General features: G+C 43.9%; 1 protein-coding gene across 2 annotated transcripts in view; it reads left to right on the plus strand.

The window, feature by feature from the left end:
* The first annotated feature begins 2,990 nt into the window (after positions 1-2,990).
* The window catches only part of ctnnbl1 (catenin, beta like 1), a 34,344-nt gene continuing 24,235 nt past the window's right edge, over positions 2,991-13,099 (plus strand). For both annotated transcript variants that reach the window (XM_076984099.1, XM_076984100.1), the window contains exons 1-6: positions 2,991-3,136; positions 3,670-3,852; positions 4,466-4,572; positions 5,707-5,846; positions 6,624-6,721; positions 7,372-7,465. In XM_076984099.1, the coding sequence (XP_076840214.1) occupies positions 3,107-3,136; positions 3,670-3,852; positions 4,466-4,572; positions 5,707-5,846; positions 6,624-6,721; positions 7,372-7,465 (652 nt within the window). In that variant the 5' untranslated portion in view covers positions 2,991-3,106. The remainder of the gene's footprint in view (positions 3,137-3,669; positions 3,853-4,465; positions 4,573-5,706; positions 5,847-6,623; positions 6,722-7,371; positions 7,466-13,099) is intronic.

A 13,099-nucleotide genomic window follows, 5' to 3' on the forward strand; every position in this document is an offset into this window, starting at 1 on the left:
TCTCCAGAGGCCCCCCTCCAACTCTCTAATTATGCTGCACCTGTCTCTCCTTCAACATGCCCAATGTCAGGATACATGGAGGCTTGAGTTCAGCTTCTGTTCTGTTATACAGAGACTGAATTCCTTTCCCAGTTCCCATTTATATTATACAATGGATGAATTTCTATCCCAATTCATGTATCCACAGTGTTTTCATGTATCCTCTCTCTCTCTCTCTCTCTCTCTCTCTCTCTTTCTCTCTCTCTCTCTCTCTCTCTCTCTCTCTCAGGCTTGGAAATCTTGATGGCTGGTCTTGCTCTCAATGCCAGTAACAGAGTGGATAAGCCATTAAGCTGTCTTGCCGTTCAAACCCACCTTGCAGTCACTTCTGCTTGTCTTCTCTTATCTGTCCAGTACTGCCCCCATCCCCCCATCCCCCCATCCCCCCATCCTCCCACCCGTGTCCTTCATTCAAGACATCTGAGTCTTGACGGCATGCCTGAATGCTCCCTAGAAGCATGGACTTATTAAATTGCAGGAGTGCTAATTGCCATGGTTTACAGAGGAGGGAATTAAAGATCCATATTGAAGGATTTTGCAGTGCCTATGTCATCTTGGCTGTTTGATGAGGCTAGTTTTAATCAAGCTGTTATAGACCAGCATTGTAATCATAAACCATAATGAAATGTTCAGTTTAGTGATCAGCTCTTGGAGATATACTGTATATTTAATTAGGCTTTATGATTTGGAGATTAATTTCTGGAATCTCTATCGTTCTGCAACGAGCAATAAAAGCACTTTGTTTGACCTTTAAAAAAGTGAATTATTTGTTTCAAATGATAATAATTCAACTGAATATTCATTCTGAAAATGTTGCTATAGTTACCATCCACTGAGGCATGCTTCTAAAAGAGAGGGCAAAAAGATTGATGACATGCAAATGCTCAACATTGCTCTGTCAGTGCCATTTTGGTCTACAATGAGAGGGGAGAGAGAGGGAGAGAGAGAGAGAGAGAGAGAGAGAGAGAGAGAGAGAGAGAGAGAGAGAGGCATTATGACAAGTGAATGTCATTGCAAAACCCCTGGCATCTAGATGGAGAGCTGTTTTGCGCTGCTTCACAAAAAACATATAAAAGTTGATTGGTATTCACGATCGCTGTTTTCATGATACTTTTCCCACCATAAAATTTTTTTATGGTGCCTTAGATCATATTCTGAAGGCTTCCGCCGCCTTGCCCGAGCACCATTCTGGTAGAGGGACAGTGCTGTGCTGGGGATGCACCGTATTCCTTAGGATGACAAAACACACGTGTTCCTGTGATGTAAATACTTACCGTTATTTTTCTGCTCATCTTCCATTTGTGCCACTAGACTCACGAAACTGTTCTGTTTCTGTTTCTTCTCTTTATGGCGAGAGCCTGTTCATGTTCATGAACTTCGCCTTGTTAATAATAAAAAAGACAGTATGGTTAGAATACAGCAGAGTCATTACCATGGTCACTGTGCCATTAACAACACCTTTGACTGTTACTAAGGAAACACGCAGCAGAGGAGAAATCCATAAGTTGTCAATTAACTTAACCACATTCCATATAAAATGACCTTCATTAGGTTGGGGAATGAACCATGTATGTGCCTATACAGACGGAAACACTGACATCCATAAAATTACAAAATCGGTCATAAATGAACGTGCACCATCATGGAAGACAGCTAGCGCTTATGAGAAGAGACGTAGGTTATGGTAAATGATCTGTGTACGGAGCAGGTCTGAAGCCAGGTCGAGTGCAGACAGACTGAGTATGCAAGAGACACGTGGGACACGTGGTGATGGAATCAGAGGAGTGTCGGATTATCCTTGAAGGACCTTCAGAGTGGATGGTAGCACATCTGAGCACTGCTAGAGACGGGATGAATATTCCGAGCAGGCTGGGTGCGTGAGCCGGCCGGAAAATCACCTTTACGAGTGGCGTTGCCCCCCGGATTTATGAGCACTGTCGAACAGTCACCTCCTTCTTGTCAGGCCTCACAGAGGCTGCGGATGTGTGACAGATGAACAGTTAGACACAATTCAGAGAGACGGGGAGAGAGAGAAAGTGGGAGGGACAAGAGTGCAGCTTTTAGACCTTTCACCATATGATTTATTAAGGCCATTTGTCTGTTATTTAAGATTAAAATGATGGTATTTCCTGTTTTGGCATGGAAAATTCTAACATGTATACGCAATGTTTGTTTTCTATGGCTAAGACATGCACTTATTTTACTTAATCTGGCATCTTGCAGAAGGTTTGTATAAACATTAAATTTACAGGACCAAAACAGAATAGGTGAATCAGTGTGGATAGTGCAGATTTTTTCCCTCTGTGTCGGCAAGGCCAGAGGTGCCTGGTCCAGTAAACTGTGATGTAAATATTTAAACGCTTGTGTCTGGTCTTACGCTGCACCGAGAACAACAGTGACAGTTTCTTCAATAACCTGGTTGGAGGTGGAAAAAACTGTATATATGACGAGACTATGGAGGAGAGGAAGAAGTGGAATGACATCACCAATGCGGTTTGCTGAGTTTGTGCAGGGTGGCCAGTAGGGTGATACAGAGTGCATGAATGCTTCTGTCAGCTTGCACAGCCATTCAGCTGGATGCTTGGGCACTAAGGGCTGATCCTGGGTGCTATTTCAATCAAACGAATGCAGAAGTTAAATTTACTCAACAAACTTTAACTACTGTCACTTAATGTCATATAGTTACATTTTGAGAATGAAACAAAAATCAAATGATAAACATATGATAAACAAAAACAAACAAAAAATTATAAACAAACATTCAAATACCATATAACAACGTTAGGAAGTCTTATAACGTCTTACAACGTTTAGAGGTCTTATAAATAATACATTTTGATCTAAAATGTAAAATGTGTATTTTTAATTTAAAATGTGTATTTTTTCTACTGCGGTATCTTATTCCGAGCCTGTAGGTGGCAATATTGGCAAGATGTTGCTAGAGTTTTCATTCGTCCGTACGCGATACCGACGAAGAAGAGATAAGTTTGTCGCTCTGCGTTCATTTTGCCGCTAATTTAATTCATTAAATAGGATTTCTGAGGAATACACATAGACGTCGGTAGTTATGGATGTCGGCGAGCTGTTGACATATCAGGTATTGAACAAGTAAACTTGTTTTGGTCATGCTGGCTAACCACATATCAGAAACGTTAATGGAAGTATATATCACTCTTCCACAAAGCTAACATAGCTTAGCTAGCTTGCTAGGCAACAACAACATGGTCCAGCATGGTGTAGAGGTAGCTGGCTAACTGTACTACAGCTCACTGTTTTATTGACTCTACAGTTTATTAAAAATACTTTAAACGTACCTGGCTAGACGACTAGCTAGATATTAGCTGGGTAGAACTTTTAGTTCGTTTTCATCTGCCAGCTTAGAAAATGATACATTTGGCTAGGGAAGTTTTGCCAGGCTAGGTAAGCCAACTTGTACATTTGGCCTACATTCAGAGTGATCAGCATTTCAGTGTGTTTGAGCTAAACCTCCTGTGTAATAATAGCTCAACAAGTCGATCATCAAGCTTTCTAGATGTAAATGTTGCTGTCAACACGCATCATGACCCTCAACAGTGCTCTTAAATACCTGCCATTGCTTGTCTTGCCAAACCTTGTGTATGTATATGACAGCCTGACCGAGGAGCCAAGCGGCCCAGGGAGGAGGAAGGCAATGAGGAGACCCGGGGCAGGCAGAAGACGTCCAGCAAGGAGCCGCCACGACCAGCGGTGTTGGGGGAGGCTGAGGGCGAGAACATTGAGAGTAAGGAGAGGATCCTGGAGAAGCTAATGGACCAGGACGAGGTGGACCCAGAGGTACTGCAGAACTCTTGGATCTCTCACTGCCCACATTCACATTTATGGCATTTAGCAGACGCACTTATCCAGAGCGACTCCCAAAGTGCTAACTGCTGTCACTTAAGCTCATGCTGGTTTGTTTGCTTGGGTTTTATATTGAGAACTGCAGAAATAAATAGGCAACCATCCTTCCAGTGATTGTTTTGCATTTACAAGCACAGAACATTCTAATACATCCCAGATTATTCAAAAGAAGCATGTACAAATGAGTTTATTGCATTACCAAAACTAGATCTCCTCAGGCGTCCAATGGCAGATCTTGTGGTATTTGCATGTGATGCACATGTGTAGATCTGTATTCTTATGTTCAAGTAATTGCCAATAAGGACATTTCCATTCACCAGTGATTGCCTGATATATAATTTCCACTTATTACGGTTTTACTTTTCAATTACTGAATGAAGTTCAATGACCAAATAGATGGATTCTTCTAATTTACAGGGCACTGAAGATTTTTTCAGGGCTGCTTCAGTAATGGCTCTTCTCTGAAGTATTTACCCGTTTTAAGGGGTTGGAGTTTTGTGGTTAGATACTCAGAGTGCTGAAGGCCTGTGTCTGTGTTGCTATACAGGGAGAGCTGGTGGATGAGAGCACGGTGAAGAAAATGATCCTGACCTTTGAGAAAAGGTCATACAAAAACCAGGAACTCAGGATTAAATTCCCAGACAACCCAGAGAAGTGAGTTAACAAATACCCACCAAAGTTTGCTTTTTATTTTGCTAAGTGAATGTACTAGAAATGGAATGCTTTACTGCCACTATGGAAGACATGCCACTAATGCTACTAAAGTGCTAAAGTTATGCAAACTTGAAAAATGCTTTAATTAGCTATCCACAGTCTTTTCACATACCTTAGGTTATGCTTGCATTGCAAGCCACATTTCTCAATTAAAAGTTTTTAAGCTTAGGTTGGATCTGCCTCTCTTGATGTTTCACACTCATAATTGCAAGTGACCTGTGTCTGTCTGTAATGTGAACTCGTCTGTCTGTAATGTGAACTCGTCTGTCCACTGAAATGGCTCGTATGTGGTTGTTGATGCATTTTTGCACCTGCATCACCAACAACCTAATCTCATGTGAGATGACTCGTGGTTTAAAACCAGCAACAAGAAAGCACTAGTAGGCATATACTCATCAGGCAGTCATGGCCTGGTGGTAGGGAACTGGTCTTGTGACTGGAGGGTCGTGGGTTCGATTCCCAGACCTGAGGCCATGACTGAGGTGCCCTTGAGCAAGGCACCTAACCCCCAACTGCTCCCCGGGTGCCGGGCAAGGGCTGCCCACCGCTCTGGGCACGTGTGATCCACAGCCCCCTAGTAATCACGTGTGTGTGTGTGTGTGTGTGTGTGTGTGTGTGTGTGTGTGTGTGTGTGTGTGTGTGTGTGTGTGTGTGTGTGTGTTCTCTAACTGCATGGATGGGTTAAAAGCGGAGGACAAATTTAGATTGCGGTGAAAAATCACAATTGACAAAATATGGCACATTTACATCATGTTTTGCTCTCGAGCATGGCAAACAGTTCAGCTGTGGCAGGTCAAGAAGGCAAAATAAAGTCAGTCAGCTGTGGCTTTGCTGTTTTCTCAGCTCCTGTTTTCACTGCTCTGCTCCATTGTTGCTTTGACAAAGCTTGCATTTAGTCGAAAAGCCCAGATAAATCTGATCTCGTTCTCTCACTGTTCTCATTCAAGTTCGTGGATCTGAATCTGAAAAAGACTCAGATTTGCCTCACTCCAAGGTGGTAATGTGAACATAAGGGGAGCCTAAGAGAAACAAATTCCTATGTATCTCCTTAATCTTCTTTCTGACTCTGGGCAGGTTCATGGAGGCGGAGCTGGACTTGAATGACATCATCCAGGAGATGCATGTGATTGCCACCATCCCAGAGCTGTACCACCTGCTGGTGGAGCTGAACGCTGTCCATTCCCTGCTGGGCCTTCTGAGCCATGATAACACTGATATCCTTTCACTTAAACAGAGCAGCTCCATGGAGCTGTAGAGAGAATTCCATAGAGAGCGGTAGAAATTCCTCTCACACAAAAAGCACATACATTGAGTTGCATAGAATTGTGTAAATGGGGAATCTACACAAAAGTCTCAGTCTTGTTAAAGGTTGCGTTTCAATACAATCCACAGAAGACGCATGGAAGTAATTACAGTCACAGTAGGACTGTTCATGTTCTTACAAATGTAATGCGGCTTGAGATGTCAGGTTTGGTATTAGAAACATGTTTTAAAAACAAAAGCAAGAGCAGGAAGCGTTTCTTTTTTAAGACATTGTCAACATAACATTTTAACACAAACCTAGTTCTTAACACATTTTTCCACTGGATAGTCATTGCAGTGGATTGTGAAATTTCTGATGTCAGAGCAACAGAGTATTATTAGAATCGTGCTTGTCAAGGTTCTGACTCACTGCAGTGTGTTATCAGGCTCTTTCGGTGTCTTTTATCTTTTATCTGTCTGTAGGTAGATCACTGTGTATTTTAAACAAGTCTTTTTCCTTTTTCTTGTGCACTACGGAGTCTGTTCAGTCTGTTCGATCCCATCGTGGTGTACAGCGTTTCTCCAGTTCACAGCATCTCAAAGTCCCCGGTGCAGGAGTTGCGTTGGCTGTAGGTTGGTTCACGATGTGTTCACGATGTGTTCACGATGCGTCGTGCGTCGGCTCCCCCCCCCCCCCCCCCCCCCCCCCCCCCCCGTGCACCCAGTGCCTTCTCCTTAACCCGCTGCACATATCGCCATCGCCGTGGTGGATTTGCTGCAGGAGCTCACAGACATAGACACCCTCCACGAGAGCGAAGAAGGGGCAGAGGTCCTCATTGACGCCCTGGTGAGGAGGCGTCAAATGACGTTCATATGCAAAAGCTGAACAAAAGTCTGAATGTCATTCTAAACCAAATTTCCAACACTGCTCAATAATAACTGTATATAATAACTCTATTAACCACTTGCTATTGATCAGCAATTTCTTTTTTACTGCTTTGGGAGTTTGTTGTGTGTGTACTGACATTTTAAAAAGCAAAGGCTGAGTCATCCAGTCAGTTAACGCAGGGTTTGACGGGGGCAGGGGTCAATAAGCCCAAGGCGCCCTGTAACTATGACATTTGTGCTGCTTATGCAAGAACACACTTGTGCAACCTTTTGGTTGAGTGTCTAAGTGCGTATGCTCAGCACAGACGTGTTCAGAACCGGCTCGATCCCTCTGCTGTTTGCACCATGCCTGCAAACCTGGGTGTGGCTATTCAGAAAGAAAATTACTGCTACTCATGTAACATCTTTCTTTGGTTTTGACTTTATTGACTTTTTTTTCTTTCTTTCTTTCGTGTGTCTGTGAGAACACCGAAGTCATGATTCATAAAATATGAGTATTGGGAGGGGAAAACCCCAAAAGCAATTACATCCTACCCATTTGTATGGTGGTTGTTAAGGTGTTTGAGCTTTGTTTTTGTTTGTGAAGTCTTCCATTTGTTACTTTATTAGCTGGAGGGCCAGGTGGTGGCTCTTCTGGTGCAGAACATGGAGAGGCTGGACGAGACCGTTAAGGAGGAGGCGGACGGAGTCCACAACACGCTAGGTATGGCCATGCCCCCTCCCCTCATGAAGTTCACACGCGTTTGGTACCGCCCCCTCCCCCTCATGAAGTTCACACGCGTTTGGTACCGCCCCCCTCCCCTCATGAAGTTCACACGCGTTTGGTACCGCCCCCCTCCCCTCATGAAGTTCACACGCGTTTGGTACACCTCGTCATGCCGCTGGTGTGTTATGAAGTGCTTTGAGGCTTTTGGTAGGCCGTGATGGTAGCTGTTTGCAGTTGTGGCAGGGACTTGGAAAGGAGTTGTGAGCCATGGTAGATAACTTGTACATTGTCATACCAACACGGATTCAGTTTAAACAATTGGCACAAATGGCTCTAACAGTAATTATAGGCAGTGGTGTGGGAACCACCATGCTGAGCACCAGCGGTGTGGGAACCACCACGCTGAGCACAGGTGATGGTTGGTCACCGATGACCTCTAAGGGTTTGATGCTGGCTGATGTTTGGGTCAGTATGTCCCTGAACTAAGTAAACATTAAAAGAAAAACAAGCATTTCTGCTGTGTGTGGTGTAAGGAGAAGACAAGAGGAGGTGACGTCACACACGAGTGTTTCGCTGAATGACCACTGAATTTGGTTAACTTGTTAATGTGCACGAGCGATGTAGGCAGGCTTCATCATGCTCTAGTGCATTATTAGAGGCATCATCATCATCTTCATCATCCTGCTTTACACCTTACATTTGGCAGAAGACTATTTTGATGCAAAAGGAAACTTAATATGATAAGCGCCACATGGACCATGTGTAACAATAACATGTTGGTCAGGTGCCTTAAGATATCTGTGGATATCTCTAAGCAAGTAGAGTTATATGACAATACAGGCTGTTACTATGAATGGGACACATGCAGGAAAATAAACCTTAATTTAATTAAGATGGGTAATCATACTATTTAGTTAGTACTAACTCAGGATTCAGGAGCAGAACTATAATCAGCCACCCCCTATAGATGACGCCTCCTATAGATGACACCCCCTATAGATGACGCCCCCTATAGATGACACCCCCTATAGATGACGCCTCCTATAGATGACACCCCCTATAGATGACACCCCCTATAGATGACACCTCCTATAGATGACACCCCCTATAGATGACGCCTCCTATAGATGACACCCCCTATAGATGACACCCCCTATAGATGACACCCCCTATAGATGACGCCTCCTATAGATGACACCCCCTATAGATGACACCTCCTATAGATGACACCTCCTATAGATGACACCCCCTATAGATGACGCCTCCTATAGATGACACCCCCTATAGATGACACCCCCTATAGATGACACCCCCTATAGATGACACCCCCTATAGATGACGCCCCCTATAGATGACGCCTCCTATAGATGACGCCTCCTATAGATGACACCCCCTATAGATGACACCCCCTATAGATGACACCCCCTATAGATGACGCCTCCTATAGATGACGCCCCCTATAGATGACGCCCCCTATAGATGACACCTCCTATAGATGACGCCCCCTATAGATGACGCCCCCTATAGATGACACCCCCTATAGATGACACCCCCTATAGATGACACCCCCTATAGATGACACCTCCTATAGATGACACCCCCTATAGATGACACCCCCTATAGATGACACCCCCTATAGATGACACCGCCTATAGATGACGCCGCCTATAGATGACGCCGCCTATAGATGACGCCGCCTATAGATGACGCCGCCTATAGATGACGCCGCCTATAGATGACGCCGCCTATAGATGACGCCGCCTATAGATGACGCCCCCTATAGATGACGCCCCCTATAGATGACGCCCCCTATAGATGACGCCCCCTATAGATGACGCCCCCTATAGATGACGCCCCCTATAGATGACGCCCCCTATAGATGACGCCCCCTATAGATGACGCCCCCTATAGATGACGCCCCCTATAGATGACGCCTCCTATAGATGACACCTCCAACACAGAGGCACTAATCATAGCAGCACAAGATCAAGCACTATTGGCTAAGCCAAATGAAGCAGGGATGTTTCACACCAGACAAAAAGCCTCTGAAACAATCTGGCACCTAGTAGCAGCGTACAAGATGCCGGCAGGGAAAAAGACATAACCAAGTGTCAGGGATCATAGAGACAACCATAGACACAACCATACGCAAGTCCAAATGCCACAGATAGTGATGTGAACAGCAAGGCTAATATACTACGGGATCTCCAGATCCACACGGATAAACAAGTAATGGAAAACCTACCAGACATTGTGATGGACAAGATGGAGAAAACAGCAGTTGCAATACGATTTGGCAATGTCTTGTGATGGAAATATCCAAAGGAAGGAACATGAGAAGTTTACTAGGCACTAATATAAGAAATAAGAAGAACATGTAAGATTGTCCCAATGGTTATCAGGACACTTATGGCTGTGACCCCCTAAGGTAGAGGAGTGACTCCAACAGATCTCATGAACAACATTCCAGGTACTGTTGGGCCACTGGTTCTTTCATGACCAGTACTGTCCTGCCTCCCGCTAGCTAGCTCAACTGGGAGTTTGTGTTTAGCGCCTGGATCATTTGTTATGCCAGTCAAGTTCATGTTCAGACCCATTCTTGGACATCTGCTGTTGTAATCCTGACCGATTCCTGCTGTGGGAGATTGTGATTCTCTGCTTGGAGATCTCTTAACCACTGTTGTGAGATGATTCAGTCTCCCTCGTGATTGTATTTATTCTGTAGCCAGCCAGGATCTTTGTTGTCTATGCCCTTCTGCTACTTTGTCAATTTGCTGACTTCTGTCAGAGTTGTCTTTATCTTGTTTTCCAGGCCCTGTTGCCAAGAGAGACAGCAGAAATGGCCTGTGGCATGTATACAAGTTTGTTGGCATTGTGCTTATTGCTGCATTCATATATGCTAGCATACTCTCTGATGGTAGCTTTGTATGTGTGTGCGCGCAAGCTCGCTCGCGTGTCTTCCTCCTCGTCCCACTTTGTTTGACTCTGTTGCTGCTACTGCTGCAGTGCTTGAGTTATCAGGTGACTCCTTTTTGATGTACAGTGCTGCTTGTGTAGCACCAAATCATGGAAATTGTTTTCTAAATAAAATGAAAATAATCTTATGAAATTAACATCCAAATCTTAGTTTGTAAAGCAGACCTTCCAAATAAGAAACACAGAAAAAAAAAATATATTAATTAATTCGACAAAAGTAATTTCTCTTTCCAAAAATTGAAAATCTGCCAAATGCAAATATTTTCTAAAACTGACAGGTTACCAGTTTAGTGGGTGGAGTACAAGTGTAATATGATCTCTCTTTCTCCTGCGGGTCAGAACCCTTGTGGCAGCATTTTGAACTTGCTGTAGGTGAGAAATAGAGCTCTTTGGGAGAGCAGATAGAACAGCGTTACAATAATCTAGCCTTGATGTGATAAATGCATGGACAAGTTTTTCACTGTCAGCAGAAGAGAGCATATCTTGGACCGTAGCAATGTTTCTGAGGTGAAAATAAGCTGTCCTGCATGTAGTCATGATGTGTGATTTGAAGCTGAGCTCGTTATCAAAAGTGGCACCCAGGTTCTTAACACGTTGTTTGGCTTTCAGATTCATTTGATTTAAATAAGTCGCTACCAAGAAGAACCTCTGTCTTCTCGTTATTTAACTGCAAAAAATTGTTGATATCATATTGATGATCAGACACAGCAGGCCAGACCTTCACATTTCCACCACCATGCTTCTCTGTTGGGAAGAGGTTCTTCTCTTTATATGCACTTATCTCCAAACTAGAATTCAATTTTGGATGCATCTGTCCACAAAATAAACCTCCAGAAAGTCGCTTGATTGTCCAAGTGCTCTCTGTTTAAATGGGCAACTTTGTTCTTTCTTCGTTTTCTTGATTTTTCACCTAATTGTAGTTGCATATACATTTATTTCAGATGCAGCCAGAGGGGTGTGCATCTTTCTGGAGGAGTTGTATGAGTGATATGTGGGTTTGGTTTTTACCTGAATCATTATTTATCTGGTGCTCCTTGGTGCAAGTGTTGATGGCCGTATTATCTGGGCAGAGTTGCGGTGATGCTGAGTGTCATCCATTTGTAAATTATTAAGTATATTAATATACTGTATATTAAATGATACAGTGGATGGATGGAGCGGGAATGTTTTGGAGATGGTCTTGTTTCCTTCCCCACACTGATGTTCTATCACCACCTTCTTCCTGACGTCCTCTCATGTCTCCTTTCCCCTCAGCATTGTTGATCCGTGTGCTTTACACCTCGGCACAGCAGTGGTTTGGTTGGTTTCCTCTCCCTTTTAATCAGTGTGGCTCAAATCTTTTCCCAAGGATGTCTCATTTGATTGGTCTACTTAATTGACTACTCGAGCACTCACATTTTTTTTACCTAATTGACCTAGTTCATTTACTTTTGCACATGCTCTGATTCCATGTTTCATGTAGCCTGCAGACAACATCTCCCTCAAAACAATATTTCATATACAAAAATGTGTGATAAAATAAGAGAATCATGGTAAAACAATAGAAACCTCTAAACTACTCAAGGAGTTCACAAACCTTCAAGCAACACTATACAATGACGGCGGCTGACCCTGTTCCGGCTCGGTGGCGGATCAGAAAGACTGCTGAAAGCTCTCCGTCTCCGTCTTCTCTCCGCTGCTCCAGTCTCCTCGTTCTACCTTTCTCTCTCTCTTCTGCTCCGAGGTGTTCGCATGTCTGCTCCCGTAATGTTGCTAAAGTGCTCAGCCTCAGATCTCCTACATGGAAATAACATTCGGCTCATTGCTGTACATACATGCTGAGGTGCTGAGCAGAAAGCACCTTTTAGAAAGAGGCTTTTATGTTCTTTTTTTCGTCCCCCTGCTTCTGTGTAAAATAGCTTTAGGAAACTAATCTCTGTTCCTCTGGCTGTATGAATGGAATTGGCCACTTTCCTGCAGAGATGTTCCTGCAGAGGTGTGTTTGCTTTTAAAGTTGTTTGGTGAGCACAGAGTCATTGAGTTGGATTCTTCGTAAGTGGGTCAGACCTGCTTGGGGGGGGGGGGGGGGGGGGGGTGGGCATGTTTGGGTGAGTATTGCTGATTTAGCTCAGGCTGTTCTGTACCAACACCAGCATTTAATGCTCAGCTGGAGGAGAGGAAGACCACAGAACGCATCGAGGACTCTTTCCCTGCGACGTTATTGGGTAGTGAAATGTAATGTAGATTTCATGCACTGCTGCCTGTAGAACAGCTTTGCTATTGCGTGCATTCACAGGACCCTGGCCCATTTGGCCGAGGATTGTGGGGTTTTTGTGATGTGTGGTGTTGGGTGAAACAAGCTGTCTAGGTCTGATGAATTGTTGTGTTGCTGTAACCACTGAGTAAACACCTCATATGTTTGTTGCTATTCAACGCTGACTGAGGCGGTGTGAGTGTGTGTGGGGTTTTTTTTTTTAAACCTGCTGCTATTCAAGGGTGTGATTCTTCGAATCTGTTTGGAGTTATTCGAAGCTGTTTGAAGCTATTCAAATCAAATCAAGTTTGTTGTCACATCATACATAGTCAGGAGTAAGGTCGGTGAAAGCGTACTTACTGCTCACTTGGCAGTGTTTCACACGTACGTGTGTGTGTGTGTGCGTGCGTGTGCACACTAAG

The sequence above is a fragment of the Brachyhypopomus gauderio genome, chromosome 21 (genome assembly GCF_052324685.1).
Source record: "Brachyhypopomus gauderio isolate BG-103 chromosome 21, BGAUD_0.2, whole genome shotgun sequence".
Classification (NCBI taxonomy): domain Eukaryota; kingdom Metazoa; phylum Chordata; class Actinopteri; order Gymnotiformes; family Hypopomidae; genus Brachyhypopomus; species Brachyhypopomus gauderio.